At 41.8% G+C, this 16,831-nt stretch overlaps 1 protein-coding gene across 1 annotated transcript; it reads right to left on the reverse strand.

Moving 5' to 3' along the window:
* Positions 1–1,184: 1,184 nt before the first annotated feature.
* On the reverse strand, positions 1,185–16,817 carry LOC140188332 (sphingosine 1-phosphate receptor 3-like). Its single transcript, XM_072244483.1, has 2 exons — positions 16,521–16,817; positions 1,185–5,874 (listed from the first exon to the last, which is right to left on the reverse strand). The coding sequence occupies exon 2, from the start codon at positions 5,714–5,716 to the stop codon at positions 4,595–4,597; it is 1,122 nt and encodes a 373-aa protein (XP_072100584.1). The 5' UTR covers positions 5,717–5,874; positions 16,521–16,817; the 3' UTR covers positions 1,185–4,594.
* Between the last annotated feature and the right edge of the window lie 14 nt (positions 16,818–16,831).

Here is a 16,831-nt window from a genome sequence, read left to right on the forward strand (position 1 = left end):
CAGCCCAAGCCCCAGCCCCAGTCCCAGTCCCAGCCCCAGCCCCAGTCCCAGCCCCAGTCCCAGTCGTAGTCCTAGGCCCAGGCCCCAGTCCCAGGCCCCAGTCCCAGGCCCCAGTCCCAGGCCCCAGTCCCAGGCCCCAGTCCCAGGCCCAGTCCCAGTTCCAGCACCAGTCCCAGCCCCAGTACCAGTATGCTCTCTCCTTGTCCTCCTGTGCCTCTGTGACATCCAAGAGTATGCCTTTAAGGGCTGACTCCAGTCAAATCAAAGTGTCTACATTTAGACAACCTGGAGTGTTTCCCATCAGCACTGGAGTCCCTTTTTAGTCCAGGTTTCTGAATGTTTACTGCCCTAACTCTGTCCCTAACATTTCTTTTTTGAGAACCCAGTCACCATCCACGCTAAACACGGAAATGGGCTTTCTCAGCCAACTCAGGGGAAAATACATTTTCCAGGTTTAGTCATCTTATTTCCTTCTCTTCCCATCTGCAGCTTTCACATTTTACAAAGTATAATACCTGCAACAAGTACACAGACTTTCAAGGCTCCTTTCTCCATTTCTCCTGAAGAACCTGAAGACCGGGATATATTCCATCAACTGGATCAGCAAGCGATTGGACAATAGGAAAAACCAGGTGCACAGCAGGCTTGTCCTTATCTCTGAGCCTGATGAGGACTCTTCAACTACCTCTGGTGACAGGGACCTCAGTTCAATGTATCAGCCAAAATTCCAGGTTCCTGAGGGAATTGGAATGCTACAGAATTAACACCATTAGTTCTGTAGCTCTCCAATTACTCCAACCAATTTAGAATTTGTACTCAAATTTCCAGATGGTCATTTGAATCCACAACCATATCACTTGTAATCAACAGTGCTGTTTGATAAGCCTCAGCTGACACGGACAAGGGTGTTTAAATTCTTTGCATTCAAGTGTAGGGTTAAACACATATGGATTTTGTGTATATCAGCAGATAGATTGTAGGATTAGTATCATAAAGAGTTCCTCTAATTAAAATCCATCTGATTGGACAAATGAAGCCAAAAGTCATTTGTCTAATTAAAAACCAAATGAAGGATTTGTTTCATGTTTAGACCTGGGACCATCAGGTTATTCCATCAGGACAGATGATTCAAATCAAAGGGTTATCTTCATGTTTTAACTGTATGAGACAATCACTGAAAAAAGTTAAATAAACGTATCACAGATTCTTTATTAATCAAAGTGCTCCTTTTCTCACACTGTCATACAAATATACATTGACATGCAGTACGTCGGTAGTCCATTTAATACGGCCGTCATTACCAGCTACACAGTTTATGCTACTAATACATGTACAATTCAAAATGAACATTGTCGATAGAAAATTCATTTCTACAAGGCTCAACAGAAAACAAATAATCACAATATTTAATAAATAGTGCACAATTAACAGTCCCTTTGGAGGATTTACAAAAACCATCTCTATCAACCTATAATTAATGGCACATTTCCAACCCACAAGGTCTGCTTCTTCATAATAGTTTACATGCCCACTGCAAGCCGAAGGGTAGACTGTAGCTGATGCACCCTCCTGAGTGGCAATGGGAATTATGGCATGGCATTCTCCAAGCTTTCCCCGATCCCATATTGGCACGTAGAAGCAGTGCACTGTTATAAAAGGGCAAACTAAATCCACACATTATATCTTCAGATGCCTACATACTTGCCTGTAGTGAGACATGGGCAATGGGTAATGAAGACAGTGAAGCGAATCAGAAGAGCTTTAAAGAAAGTTTAGGAATGTTGGCCAAATACATAGAATTTAAGGACAGGTTTTTGGGAAAGCACTAACAGATTGGCCCGTGAGTGAAGGCGAGAAGGGTAATGCTGAATGTAAGGACCAAAGTTAAATATTGTTACCAGTGTTATTATTAAAAGTCTCACCAAAACTAAGAAGTGACAAACCATAGTAACACTTACACATTGAATGGTAGGGCACTGTGGTGTGTGATAGCATAAGAGGACCTGGGAATACAGATCCATAATTCCTTGAAAGTGGCATCACAGGGTAGATAAGATCACAAAGATAGCTTTTGGCACATTGGCCTTCATAAATCAAGGCACTGAATACAGGAGTTAGGATGTTATGTTGAAGTTGCACAAGATGTTCGTGAGTCCAAGTTTGGAGTATTGTGTGGTCACCTACCTACAGGAAAGGAAACAATAAGCTTGAAAGAATGCAGAGAAAATTTACAAGGATGTTGTTGGGACTTGAGACCTGAGTTATAGGGATAGGTTGAATAGTTTAGGGCTTTACTCCCTGGAGTGCAGGAGAATGGGAGGGGAGAAATCTTATCGAGGTACACAAATTCTGAGGGGTGTAGATAGCTTGAATACATGTAGGCTATTTTTCCTTCTGGTTGGATGAGATTAGATTTAGATTAAGGGCGAAAGGTGAAATATTTACGACAAGCCTGAGGTGGAACTTGTTCACTCAGAGGGTGGTGTGAGTGTGGAATGAGCTGCTGGTGGAAGTGGTGGATGCAGGTTTTACTGTAGCATTTAAGAGAAGTTTAGATAGGAACATGGATGAGAAGGGCAGAGAGGGCTATGGTCTGGGTGAACGTAGATTAGGCAGAAAATCAGGCTGGCATGGACCAGGTGGGCCAAATGGCCTGTTTTTGTGCTGTAGTACTCCATGAATCTATGACCCTTACCATTTCTCTCCTTAGAATTGTGCCTAAGTCATCTCTTGCATACATTTATATCACCATTACTAATTTCTTTCTGAAAATTTAGCTCTGGTTTTCTATGGTTCTCCCATGTTACCCCCATGGTCACAAAGTTATCCATCCATCCAAGCCAGCTTGTCAATCACATCTCCCTTCATTCAGTCCTGAAGGATGAACCTGTTATTCATTCAAAGACGAAGCTGTTGTTCATAGCTGATGTTCATTCAATATAAAAAGACCATTGAATTCTATGGTTGGATCTTGACCTTAGATACAGAGCATGTGGATTTGTTTGATTCCTCAATGACTTCCGAGATCATCCAGGCCTTGGGATTCTATGCCCATACTAAAAATGTGCTGGTAGGATTATTGATTAGTGTTAATTACCCTTAGTGTAGGTTAACGACAAAGAAAAACCCTCAATGAAAAGTTGAAGGACATGAGTGAGAGAACAAATTGCAGGGGTACAGTCAGGAGCAGAAGCAGATCATGCAACACCACAGATCTACTCCAGAATTCATCAATGTCATGGTCAACCCTCTCTCTGAGTGCCACATACCAGCATTATTTTGGCATTCCTCATTTCCCTTAATATGCAGAAATCCACCAATATCTGTTTTGAGCAAACACAATGACCAGGATACCGCAGCTCTCTAGGGTAGAGAATTCTGAAAGTTTGCCAACTTCAGAATGAAGAAATTTCTCATTATTTTGGTCCTGAATGTCCCACCTTTTTCTCGCAGAGCATTACCTCTGCCCCTTGGAGAAACCTCGTCTCCGCATCTTGCCAATCAAGCCCATCAAAAGTTTGTAAGTTTTGATGAAATCTTCCCTCAATTTTCCAAACTCTACAGAATACAGTTCTGACATTCATAATCCTTCCTCATACTGCAAACCTACCATTCCTAGAACTTCTTCATTTGGTCTATGCCAAACACATCCCTCCTTTGGGAAGGAGACAAAAACTGCACGCAGTTTTCCAGCTGTGGTATCACCAGGGCCCTATACAAATGCAATTTGCATTTCCATTTCTCACTTCCATAATCAAAATATTTCATAAAAAGGGCAAGCACCCTTTTTGATTACTGCACCTATGTTGACTTTCAGTGACTTGTCCAAAGCACATCCAGGCTGCTTTGACCCAATCCAATCTCTCACAATAAACACTCTGTTTTCTGTTATATGAAGCAAGGTATACATAAACTACATCACAACATTGGATCGGGGAATGGGATGAATAAGATGCTCTCTGGGAGCCATCATGTACTCAATGGACCAAATAGAGGAGACAGCCAACTAATCAGATCAATGGACCATTTTTGCTCTGCTCTGAAGCCATTTCATACTTCTCCTACACTCTGTGAACCTTCTGGATCTCATTCCAGTTTGTCTGGATAGTTAGAGCTAGGAAACCTCTTGACCAAGGATCAGAAAATCAATCAAAGGCATAGATATTGCGGTTTCTGGAAAGGTGAAGTGGGATATGACACTGCTGCTGATGGAATGATGAGAGAAAACGTTGATATTTCAGGACAATGACCTTTCAACACTGTGGTTGCTTTGTAATGATTGTATTTCCCACTTGTTACCATCATGACAGTATTTCTGTCTCTGGACCCTTACCTCATTCAGTGAGCGTGAAACCGAGATACGGCATCTTTGCACATGAACACTCCCTGCACTGAAGGTGTGGTGATCTTTGGGCCAGAGGATTGTCAAACCTGAGCAAGTGGTTCTAATCAGCACTGTTGTGAAACTGTACTGTTTGTACAAGGTATTGCTAACGGTTTATACATTAACACAGAAACACTGACATCAATGGTCTTTAAATCACAGTCCCAATGCAGGTAAATGCACTTTTATTAGATTATTCAGCAGGAATACTCATGATTTCCCTTTCTCCAGAGAAAAGTCACTTGCTTTGACTATACATTGTGAAATGAGCATTGATGGGGAGTCAATCTCTTCCTTGGGCTTGTTAAAGTTGCTCCCGCTGGACTTACTCCTGCTGTTGTCTGCAGTTGGTGCTATTGGCAAATCCCTGGCCACTCTGGAGCCCACAAAGCAACAGCAGAGTAGCCTGAAGAAGGCAACCCGCATCTCCCTGCTGGTCAGAGTGTAAATAATGGGGTTCAGGGCCGAATTCAGTACAGCCAAGGCAACGCACCAGTCGGCATTGTAGAGGATTGTGCACTGCTTGGGGCTGCAGGCCACGTCGAGCATCAGGAAAATAAAGAGCGGTGACCAACAGGCTATAAAGACACCTAGGACGATCATGACCGTGCGTAGGAGAGCCATGGCCCTCTCTGACTGGTTGCCCTTTGGGTTTTTCCGTTTCTTGACCTTGCGGCTGCTGGAGTTGACGAGCCGGTAGATACGGACGTAGAGGATCACAATAGCTAGCAAGATGACTGTCAAAATGGTGACGCAGAAGGCCACATAGCTTTTGGCATAGAGTGGTAAAACTGTGGAGCAAGACTTGAGGTTGCCAATGCAGTTCCATCCAATGATGGGCAGGATTCCCAGGAGTACTGAGATAATCCAGCAAGCCCCCAGAAGTAGGAAGAGTCTGTACTGCTTCTTGGAGTCATATGGCCTCATCTTCACCATGGTCATGTGTCTCTCAATGGCGATGGCCAACAAGCTAAAGGTTGATGCACACAAAGCGACGAACATGCTTCCCTCTCTGACAAACCACAGATTAGGTGTTAGAGATAGAGTGCGTCTACCAGACATAAGGTTATTGATTAGATAGGCCACCCCTGCCAAGAGGTCCGATAGGGCAAGGTTTCCAATGAAGTAGTACATTCTTGTGTGAAACTTCTTGTTTTTCCAAATGGCGACAAGGACCATCACATTCTCAATGACAATCAAAATACATGCCAGGGTAATTATTACATCCTTAACATTGACGGAGTCACTCTCTGTCCTCATGTGCAATTTCCCTGAATAATTATAATGCAGATAGATGATCTTGTTCTCTTGAAAACTATTGGCCGAACTCATTTTTACGCCTGTGTTGGTTGGCAGTGGTACGAGTCTACCATCTGCACTAATGCATCTCAGACTTCAGAGGGCGCCATCGACACGCATGTACCCTGTGCATACTGGGCAAAGGAAACGTCCACTGTTTCAGATGAAATCCTTTCACTGAGGCTTCGGACCTGAGGAGAGAGGTTTTAGAGAAAGTTAGTTCAATTATATTAGTTGCTGCATGTATTTCTGAGGTTAGAAGTAAAAAGGGCATTCGCTGTTGGCAATAACATTCAAAACAACAAGTAGAAGACCCAGATCCCGTTTCTCTTTAGTAGCACACACAAAATGCTGTACGAACTCAGCAGGTTAGGCAGCATCTACAGAAAGGAATAAAGAGTCGACGTTTCGGGCCAAGACCCTTCATCAGGACTGAGGGTTGTGATGAAGGGTCCCAGTCTAAAACGTCGACTCTTTATTCCTTTCCATTAGATGCTGCCTGATCTGCTGAGTTTGGCCAGTATCTTCTCTGTGTGTTACGCTGGATTTTCAGCATTTGCAGAATCTCTTGTGTTTCCCCATGTCTTTTTCCTGGGTTGTCCAAATCTTGCCTCCCATAGCCGTTGATTCTGGTTGTTAAAGGCACATTTCTATGGTATTAAAGCATTGAGCAACATACTGTGTTATGGATCCTGTATAAACCAGACCAAAATTTTTCTGTCAACCAGCATCACATATTCTCATATTTCATAATGACATATATCAAAGCCATTTGGCCCATCAACTGTATGTCAAACTTTCAGAGACTTTCCGTTTTCCATCTAATTTCCCTGTAACCCAATTCTCTCACACCTGTCCATCGATACTCTTCCGATTCTCCCTCCACTCGGACAAATTACAATAGTCAGTTTCCTATGATGGGGGAGTCTAAGACCAGAGGACACAGCCTCAGAACAGAGGGAAGTTCTTTTAGAAGGGATACGTGGAGGAATTTCTTTCGCCAGAGGGTGGTGAATCTGACAAATTTGTTGCCACAGGCGGCTGTGGAGGGCAAGTCACTCGGTATATTTAAGGCAGAGATTGATAGATTCCTGATTAGTCCGGGCATGAAAGGATATGGGAAGAAGGCAGGAGATTGGGGCTGAGAGGGAAAATGGATCCACCATGATGAAATAGCGGAGCAGACTCGATGGGCCAAATGGCCTAACTCTGCTCCTATAGCTTATGGTCTTCAAGTCTTATAGCGCATCAGCTAGTATAACTGTTGGATTATGAGAGGTACACCAAAGGGCTGTGTGCTTAGCTCCCTGCTGTATTTGTTTTATACTTATGACTGTAAGGCAAAGCACAGCTCTAGTTGCATTGTTAGGTTTGCTGATAACATCACTGTCATTGGCTGGATCAAAGGTGGTGACCAATTAGCATATAGGAGGAAGATTGAAAACCAGGCTGAGTGGTTCCACAACAACAACTTCTCATCCAATGTCAGCAAGTCCAGTGAGTTGCTTATTGACTTCAGGAGGTCCATGACTAGTCCTGATCGGAAATCAGAGGTGGAAATGGTCAGCAACTTGAAGTTCCTCAGTGTTATCATTTCAGAGGATCTGCCCTGGGTGCAGCACAAGTGTCGTTACGAAGAAAGCACAGCAGTGCCTCTACTTTCTTAGAAGTTTGCGAAAATTCGACATGTCATCCAGAATTTTTACAAGCTTCTAAAGATGTGTGGTGGAGAGTATATTGACAGGTTGCATCATAGCCTGGTATGGAAACACCAACGCTGTCACGCAGAAGCCCTCTCACCATTGTGCACATATATATGGAGCGCTGTCACAGGAAAGCAGCATCCATCATTAAGGACCCGCACCACCCAGGCCATTCTCTGTTCCTACTGATGCCATCAGGAAGAAGGTACAGGAGCCTCAGGACCCACACCACCAGGTTCAGGAACTGTTATTACTGTCAACCTTGAACCAGAGGAGATAACTTCACTCAACTTCATTTGCCCCAACATTGAAATGTCCCCACAACCTATGGACTGACTTTCAAGGATTCTTTATCTTATTTTCTTGATATTTATTGTTTGTTTGTTAATTATTATTATTATTATTTCTTATTTTTCTTTTTGTATTTGCAATTTGCTGTCTTTTGCACATTGGCTGTTTGTCTGTCATGTGGAGCAGTCTTTCATTAATTCTACTGCGTTTTTTGCAAGAATCTCAGTTGAATATGGTGAAATATATGTACTTTGATCATAAATTTACTTTCAACTTTGAACTTTTGAAGTTTGGAAGCACTCAGAGTAGATACAAGAGATTCTGTAGATGCTGAAAATCTTAAGCTACACACACAAAATGCCAGAGGAACTTTGCAAGTCAGCAGCATCCATGGAGAGGAATGAACAGTTGATGCCTTGGACTGAGCCCTTTACCGGGACACGAAAGGAAGAGGTGGCATTCAAAGTAGATAGTCTGATCACAAGCAGGATTAAGGTAGAAAGCACTAAAAATGCTTGAATCGGAAACAACACACTAAGACTAGAGGTACTCAGCAGGTCAGACTGCATCAATGGAGGGGAATAAACAGTAAACTTTTCAGACTGAGACCCTTCATCTGAACTGTAGGATCTTGTCCCGAAGTGTATAATGCTCAGTTCCCTCTGTAGATGCTGCCTGACCCACTGGGTTCCCCCAGTGCCTTATGAGTTGATTACAAATAGAACATGCAGACTCCACTCAAGCAGCATCATGGTCAGTGCTGAGCCCAGGTGTGAGACAGGAATACTTCCTCTATCATTGATTGTGAAAGGGCTGGGTTTCTCAGCCTCCCAAAGAACTGCATAACCCCCAATCCTGAAGAACAGTATTCCATTTCTCCACCTTCAACGCTTTAACAAAAAATGTAAATAACAAAATATTTCAAGAAGAAAGAAAAAAACAATTTTGCTTTTTAAATGCCTTCAAGATTTTTTGCAGCAATTCCAGATTCTCTTCTTACTGCCTATTACACCACAGGTGTTTAGGGTAGCAATGAAAGCCCTCCACCCCTGCTGGTCTTCAGGACGTCCTTCGTCATGTAAGTAGCTTGCACTCAGCTTTCATGACTATCAGTCATGCAAGTCCCAGATGAGGACTCAGGAAAACCGTCACACTCTGACGTAGAAGGATCCTTCATTGCTGTTCCGGTAATAGTTTTGTTTTACCAGTCAGGGTTGTTAGCCCTGAGCTGAACCCCCAAACCTGAAAGAATAGTGGACCACTCTTAGTCTGGCCTCTACCCTTTGACCTGTTTGGCATGGGTGACCTTACCAAGTGCCAAAGCACAAAGCCCTGACTCCAGTCAACATAGCTCTCTGGGTCACTGAGGCACGCAAGCCTCCAAACCCTACGTTGAGGTTGTGAGCACCTTGGAGGAATCTCAGGATAATCTTTTATTTATTTATTTGTTTGCTTTACTTAGAGATAGAACATGGAACAGACCGTTCCAGCATAATAAGCCGCGCTGCCCAGCAGCCCTCTTATTTAACCCTAATCACAGGACAATTTCCATGACCAATTAATCTACAAACCGATACGTCTTTGGAATGTGGGAGGAAACCGGAGCACTGGGAGGTAACCCACGTGTTTTTATGGGGAGGATGTATAAACTCCTTATAGAGGGCGCCAGAACTGAACTTCAAACTCTAGATCCCTGAGCTGTAATAGTGTCGAGCGAACCGACATGCTACCGTGGCGCCCCTTTGAATGGCAATTGCAGTGGCAGTTCTTGAAGACTGGCAATGCAACCCTAACAGTGGAATTCTATTTGACCCACTGATATTACATCAGCTCTGTATAAAAACAATATCGTCAATACCATTTCCTGATCTTTTTCCTGGAACTCTGCAACATTTTCCCTTTGAAGTAACAAGCCAATTCTCTAAACACAAGAGATTTTGCCAATGCTGGAAATCCAGAAAACACACGCAAAATGCTGGAGGACTTTCGTAGGTCAGGCAGCATCTATGGAAAGGAATAAAGAATCAATGTTACGGCCAAGATTCTTCATCAGGGCTTCCTTCAAGGAATTCACCTCCATTTCCTTCTAGGAATGTGCTTCCACTTCCTTTCCAGGCAACAAATCCCACATCATAACTACATGGCTATATTTTGCTTCTGGCTTCCCAAGTTCTTTTGCCAGCTACTTTAACTTGTTTGGTTCTCAACTCTTTCATCAATGGAAGCATTTTCTCTTTTTCACTCCACCTGGATCTTCCTTTTGAGAAAAAGTCAAAGGGTGAACTGACAAACTTTAAAACGCTAAAAGGTTTTGACAGAGCAGATGCAGATCGAATAAATTTTGGGGAGAGAGACATCAATATAAGATAGTCACCGAGAAATTCAGTACGGCTTTTAAAAGAACTTCTTTATGCAAAGCAAGAACGTGAAACTCACAGGGAAGTAAATGGCGTCAAGAAGCAATAGAGGAACTAGGAAATAAGAGGTTACATGGATAGGTTTAGATGGGGAAAGTTGTGTTTAATCCCGATACATTTGCGATCTGAAGGTTCTTTGGAAGTCAAGATTGAGGCATAAAAATTGGATGCTTACAACGTTTCATTAAATGTTAGAATAACCAAAAATGAATGGAGAGAAGCTGAGAGAAAAAAAGAAAAAAAAAGAGAAAAGTAATCATGCTGGTCTCATACTTAGGCTAGAGATAACAAAATTACAGTGATACCTATTCATTTATAAAATAGCCAAATTTAAGTAGCATGACATCTGCTACGGCAAACTAAGAAGCTTCTAGAAAAAACGCAGAAGCAACTGTACCAAAATTGCTGGAAAATCCATTGAGCAAAGGCATGTATATAGCTAATTATATAAAAATACAAGAAAGCATAGGAAAGTTGTACTGCAAGAAAAATAAAAATTCTACATCTCAATCCAGCAGCTGGGAGAGGCTCAAAAGGAACACAACTGCTTTCCTGGGCTGTGTGGGTCAACAACTTGTTTCTGTGCCATTTATCTCAAATACTCTTTCATACCTTGAAACCCTCAATCAAATCTCTTCTCAAACTACACTGCTCCATAGAACATGCTCACTTTGCCGTCTGTGTATGTGGATGAAAGTCCCTTATTCCTGTGCAATTTCACCAAATCTTTTCTACACAAACCTCCTATATCACCAAGACCAAAATTGGAGGGAATATTCTAATTGTTGTCAAACCATAGTACTTTAATAATTTGGTACAATCACCTTGCTTTATAATCGCCATTTATAACTCCCTATGCCTGCTTATGAAGCATGTTGTACGCTTTTGTAAAATTTTCTCAACCTTTCTTGACATCTTTAAAAAACTGTGAATATGTACATCCAAATTCCTCAGCCCCTGCATCAAAGCCTTTCCTTAATTTCCTTATCAGAATTTACCAGTTTGTACTCCTCTCCTGAAGACTTAGTTTACATTGTAAATATTCATTCCAATATTCATGTCAATCTTCAAGCACTGTTGCTGCCCTCACTTTTTACCAGGCATTCAAGGTTTGTGCCATCTTCAAATTTTAAAATGGTGCTTTATATGTCCAATTCAATATCGTTAACAATTACCCACAAAGCAATTCTTGTCTAGTACACAGCCCTCTCTCCACAGTGAAGGATCAGTCCTTGGGCTCTCAATGTATTAAACACCTAAAAATACTTAGCTGTTTGACTCTTGATGCACTGCAAAATTAGGCACAATGATCCATGTATTCCATCCCTCAGAAAATAAATTAGTCATGATGCAAAGCCATAAAAATGAATGTTCAGACCACATTTGTTTTCAAATTTGATAGACTTGGATTTCTTTCGCACTGTAGGAGCTTCAGAGATTATTTGCAAACAACTTAATACTTTTGAAGTGCTGGTAACACAGTATTGAACTTGTCCGCAGTAAGTTCCCAGAAAAATACACCTCAAAAAATGACCGGATAATCTGCTGTTTTGCTGTTGGCTCAGAGATGACTATCGGCTATGAACCTGGGTAGAAGTACTATTCTCTTCTTTGGAGTAACTCATGGAATCTTCCATGATCACCTGAGAGAAGAGATGAGGGCCTCAGTTTAGCATTTCTGATTCAAAGGTCACCAATGTATCCAAGGCTACGTGCCTCAGCCACACTGACTGCTAAAGGAAGATAAGTATTAGAGCCCCTAAATCATCTCAGAGGCTATGAGATTGCTTTATGTGTCTGACCATTGTATATTCACTCTGTGCACAAAAGCAAGCAGACTTTGTGAAGTGGTTCAGTTGTCATTCAGACCAAACATCAGAATGGGAAAGACATGTGATCTATGTGACTTTGACCATGGAATGATTGTTGGTGCTAGATGGGGTAGCCTGAGTATTTCAGAAACTGCTGACCTCCTGGGATTTTCACACACAGCAGTCTCTAGTGTTTACAGAGCATAGTGCAATAAACAAAAAAACATCCAGTGAGCAGCAGATCTGTGGACAAAAATGCCTTGATAATGAGAGAGGTCAGAGAAGAATAGCCAGACTGGTTCAAGCTGACAGCAACTCAAATACCACGCGTTACAACAGTGACAGTAACTCAAATACCACGCGTTACAACAGTGACAGTAACTCAAATACCACGCGTTACAACAGTGGTGCACTGAAGAGTGTCTCTGAATTCAAAACATATTAAAGGATGAAGTGAATGGACAGCATAAGACTATGAACAATAACTCAGTGGCTACTTTATTAGGTATGGAAGGTACCTAATAAAATGGCCATTGAGAGTAAGTTTAGCTGTACCTGGCATGGGAAATCAATTCCAAATTGAAAGCTTAATATTATGAAGTAACTGCACTAGCCTCTGAAAGGAACAAAGGTAAGATTGTCTTTTAGGTAGGGACACAATGTAGGAACAAACTTCTGATGCTCAAATAGCCAGCAACTCATAATCTTTCTAGATATAAATCAGCCTGCTTCACATCTTCTGGTTAACTTCAGATTTTATATTTTGGTTCAACTAGCAGCTGCCTCACACACTGGTAATTTCCCAAATTATACCTTCTGAATTTCTGGCCACAAACCCAAATAAAGCCCCTAAGACAGAGGTTATGCAATGTTTTTGGAACTCGGATAAGCTACGCTCTGGTAAACATGTTGAAATATTTGGTTATGATCTACAGCTCTGAAGTATCAAAAGAGACAAGCAAAACGGACATAAAGATTCACTTTATTTGTCACACGTACATCAAAACATATAATGAAGTGTGTTGTTCTGTGTCAACAACACAGTCTAAGGATTGTGCTGAGGGCAGTCCACAGGTGCCACTACAATTCCGGCGTCAACATAGCATACCCACAAATTACTAACTCTAACTGTGCATCTTTGGAATGTGGGAGGAAATCAGAGCACCAGGAGGAAATCCACACAAACAGAGGGAGAATGTACAAATTCCTTACAGACAATGGTGGGAATCAAACCTCAATCAATGATCACTGGTGCTGTAAAGTGTGCTAAGACAGCAGTAATCAAATAAAGAATTTAGATGGATATCCACGCTGTTTCAAGGAAATGCTCCTTTTTCAAAGTTCAAAGTAAATTTATTATCAAGCTACATGTATATCACCACATACAACCCTGAGATTCATTTTCTTGCAGGCATACTTAATAAATCTATAATAGTACAATAACCATAATAGAATCAATGAAAGACCACAGCAACTTGGGTGTTCATCCAATGTGTAAAAGACAACAAACTTTGCTAATACAAAGAGAAAGAAATAATAATAATAAATAAATAAGCAATAAATATTAGGAACACGAGATGAAGACAACTTGAAAGTGAGTCCAAAGGCTGTGGGAACATTTCAGTGATGAGGCAAGTGAAGTTAAGTAAAGTCATCCCCTTTGGTTAAACACCACAACAATCTTTGCAACTGGCTGAGCATGATTTAGATGCCATTAACTTGCCAGATTATTCAAAGTTGAAGAGGTTTACAGTAGGCAACTCAATGAAGAATTACCTTAGCCTCATTAGAATATTTAATTCCTGGCATTTTCATAATTGGTTGTAATTTTAAGATCTATCAAACTTTAAGCAACACACATCAAAGTTGCTGGTGAACGCAGCAGGCCAGGCAGCATCTCTAGGAAGAGGTACAGTCGCCGTCAGGACGAAGGGTCTCGGCCCGAAACGTCGACTGTACCTCTTCCTAGAGATGCTGCCTGGCCTGCTGCGTTCACCAGCAACTTTGATGTGTGTTGCTTGAATTTCCAGCATCTGCAGAATTCCTCGTGTTTATGCGATCAAACTTTAACTGGTTTTGATAAATGAGTAGATAATTAAGGAAGTGATTATTGCTGCCTTTCCCTGAGATGCCCTCATTCCAGAATATGAGGGTGCATCAAATTCCAATCCCAATCACTCTACTCTGTCCAGTGGTCATCGCAGCTCACTGACCTGACAGCACAAGAGAAATCTGCTCAGTGATCACAAATTAGTATTGATTCTCAAAATGATACCTAGGGCTTATCAACACCTGCCTGTGTGAGGAATGCAAGTCCTGCCTTGTTCACACATTTTACAGTTTACTGTTCGGTTCAGTTTAATCATTCAAATTTTTAAAATCAATTTGAAATGGACAGAATCACAAGGAAGGTCAATATTAACCATATGTCCTCAATATTTTCTTTGTTTATCAAAATGACATAGCTTGATATATTGTTTCTTAAACCTGCAATTAATTTTTGATAACAGAGACTGCACGTAGAAAGAGCATAACTGAAAGTAAAGTGCTTTGGGTGTGCCGAGTTCATGTAATGCAAGTCTTTAACTTTTCCTATCGAATTCCCAACTAATTGATGCAAAATGGGATAAGGTAGACTGTACAGTTCTTCTGTTGTTTTAATCATTATTTTATCATGACTCCCACTGTCCGAACTAATATGATTTTATTTCTATGTAAAGCCTGCAAAGTAACATCTTACAGGGGCATACCCAACCCATATGCAATAAAAATTCCAAATACACTCAGTGTCCACTTTATTAGGTACGCTTGCTCATTAATGCAAATATCTAATCTGCTAATCATGTGACAAACACTCCATGCATAAAAGCATGCAGACATAATCAAAAGGTTCAATTGTTTTTTCTGACCAAACATCAGAATAGGGAAGAAATGTGATCTAAGTGACTTGGACCATGCAATGATTGTTGGTGCTAGACGGGGTGGTTTGAGTATCTCAGAAAGTGCTGATCTCCTGGGATTTTTAAGCACAATAGTCTCTAGAGTTTACAGAGAATGGTGCAAAAAGCAAAAAACTTTCAGTGAGCAGCAGTTCTGTTAGCGAAAAATGCGTTGTTAATGAGAGAGGTCAGAGGAGAATAGCCACAATGGTTCAGGAAGGAGAGTAACCATATGTTACAACAGTGGCTTACAGAAGAGCATCTCAGAATGCACAGCAGCAGGGACCTTTGACTGAGCTACAGCAGAAGACCACACTGGATTCCACTCCTGTACCTAATAAAGTGGCCACAGAGTGTATTTTCCCAGTGTAACCAATATCTTCTGCTTACAACAACAGAAGCTAATTCAAAGTCTCACAGAATGCTGTCTTTTTTTTCTTTACCATTTTAACTAACAACCCGATCCACTCGCATTGCCATACAACAAGTAGGCGCGTTGACATTTAATTCCTCAAACGCAAGAGCATCCGCAGATGCTGGCAGTCCAGAGTAACGCATACAAAATTCTGGAGGAACACTGCAGGTCATCTAACATCTACAGAGAGGAATAAGCAGCCTACCTAGTGGGCTAAGACCTTCATCAAGACATTTAAATCCATAAATGTGTTGTAGAATTATGAGGTTAATGAAGCCGCCGGGGATAGATGTCAGTCAGATACCTTTGTCAACGATAGGCACCCATTGGACTCACAGTAAATCAAGAAGCATATAATCCGTGGAGAGAAATTAAATGTATGGTCAGTGCCGTAGACATAGAGGTATAGCGCATAACTTTATTGCCTCTATGCAGTTGTGCCAACTAATTCCCATTGAAGTCAATGACGCCACATACAAGGAGCGGAGCACAGCAGCCTGCTGATATACTATCACTTGACTAGCATTACCCCTCACTGAGTGAATAAAGGGGAAAGTGAAGGGCTGTATTTTTGAGGTTTCCCCTGTTTCCTGTGGGTGTTACATCTCACCAAACACGCCCGGTTAGGGAATCAACCCGGGCTTTCGGGCGCTGCCTTCCAACTCCTTGCAACGAGTGACTCTTTCTCGAAGTCCCTTGCTGTTTTTCACATTCTGTGTTTATCTCTCTTTGCGCTTGATCCTCTTCTAAACTTCGGCATTTCTGCTTCTAGTCTTAGTGAAGTGTTACCATGTCTGCATTACTATTTTTTTCTCTCTCTGCCCACTTCATGCATCTCGCTTTCACTATCCAGCCTGTGACTGTGCTTGGGACTGTCTCCGTGTGGGTGAATATCCCTATGTCGTTATTTCAGCTTGAGTTTGCATGTTTCACTTAATGTGTGTCCTTGCCTTTTGCTGTGTGTCTGTTTCTGTCTGTCTGTCTGTCTGTCTCTCTCTCTCAAATTGTACTTCTCTCTGTAGAATATTAATCCCTCTAGGCTGTAATTATATCGCTAGCCGCATCCGTGAGGTGTACAACAAGTTTGCAAGTATTGTAACCTTCAAACTCTACACAACCCCCGCGGAGACCTTCCGATTTACACCCGTACATGAAGTGTCTCCACACGATAATGAGCAGAGTTGAAAGTCAGACAATATCTCTCGCTCTGATCTGCTGAACTTTTAGAAATAGTTAAAAGTTTCAGAAACAACGCACTCACCTCTAATACATCCAGAGACGGCCGGCTGTTCTATCCAATATCAATCTAACCGCAAACACAACATCTTCAGATAGTTTTGAGCGCGATGTCAACAATCTGCCTTTCAGTATTTATCCTTGGCGAGAAAAATATAGGAGAGTGCCACGGCGCCCCAAATGTATGCGAAACACCTCTCAGTAATGTGCGGAAGTCAAGAGGGCAGTGAGGCAGCGAGTTTCTAAAACAAGATTTCACGCATGGTCCTCTTATTCTGTCTGAGTGGGAGGTGGTACATGACGTTACCCATCAATCCAGTCACCATTTGTCAAAAG

Source organism: Mobula birostris, chromosome 26 (genome assembly GCF_030028105.1).
Source record: "Mobula birostris isolate sMobBir1 chromosome 26, sMobBir1.hap1, whole genome shotgun sequence".
NCBI lineage: Eukaryota > Metazoa > Chordata > Chondrichthyes > Myliobatiformes > Myliobatidae > Mobula > Mobula birostris.

Excerpts from the sequence above, each read along its gene's own strand:
- LOC140188332 (XM_072244483.1), bottom strand. The coding sequence starts at position 5,716 with ATGAGTTCGGCCAATAGTTTTCAAGAGAACAAGATCATCTATCTGCAT.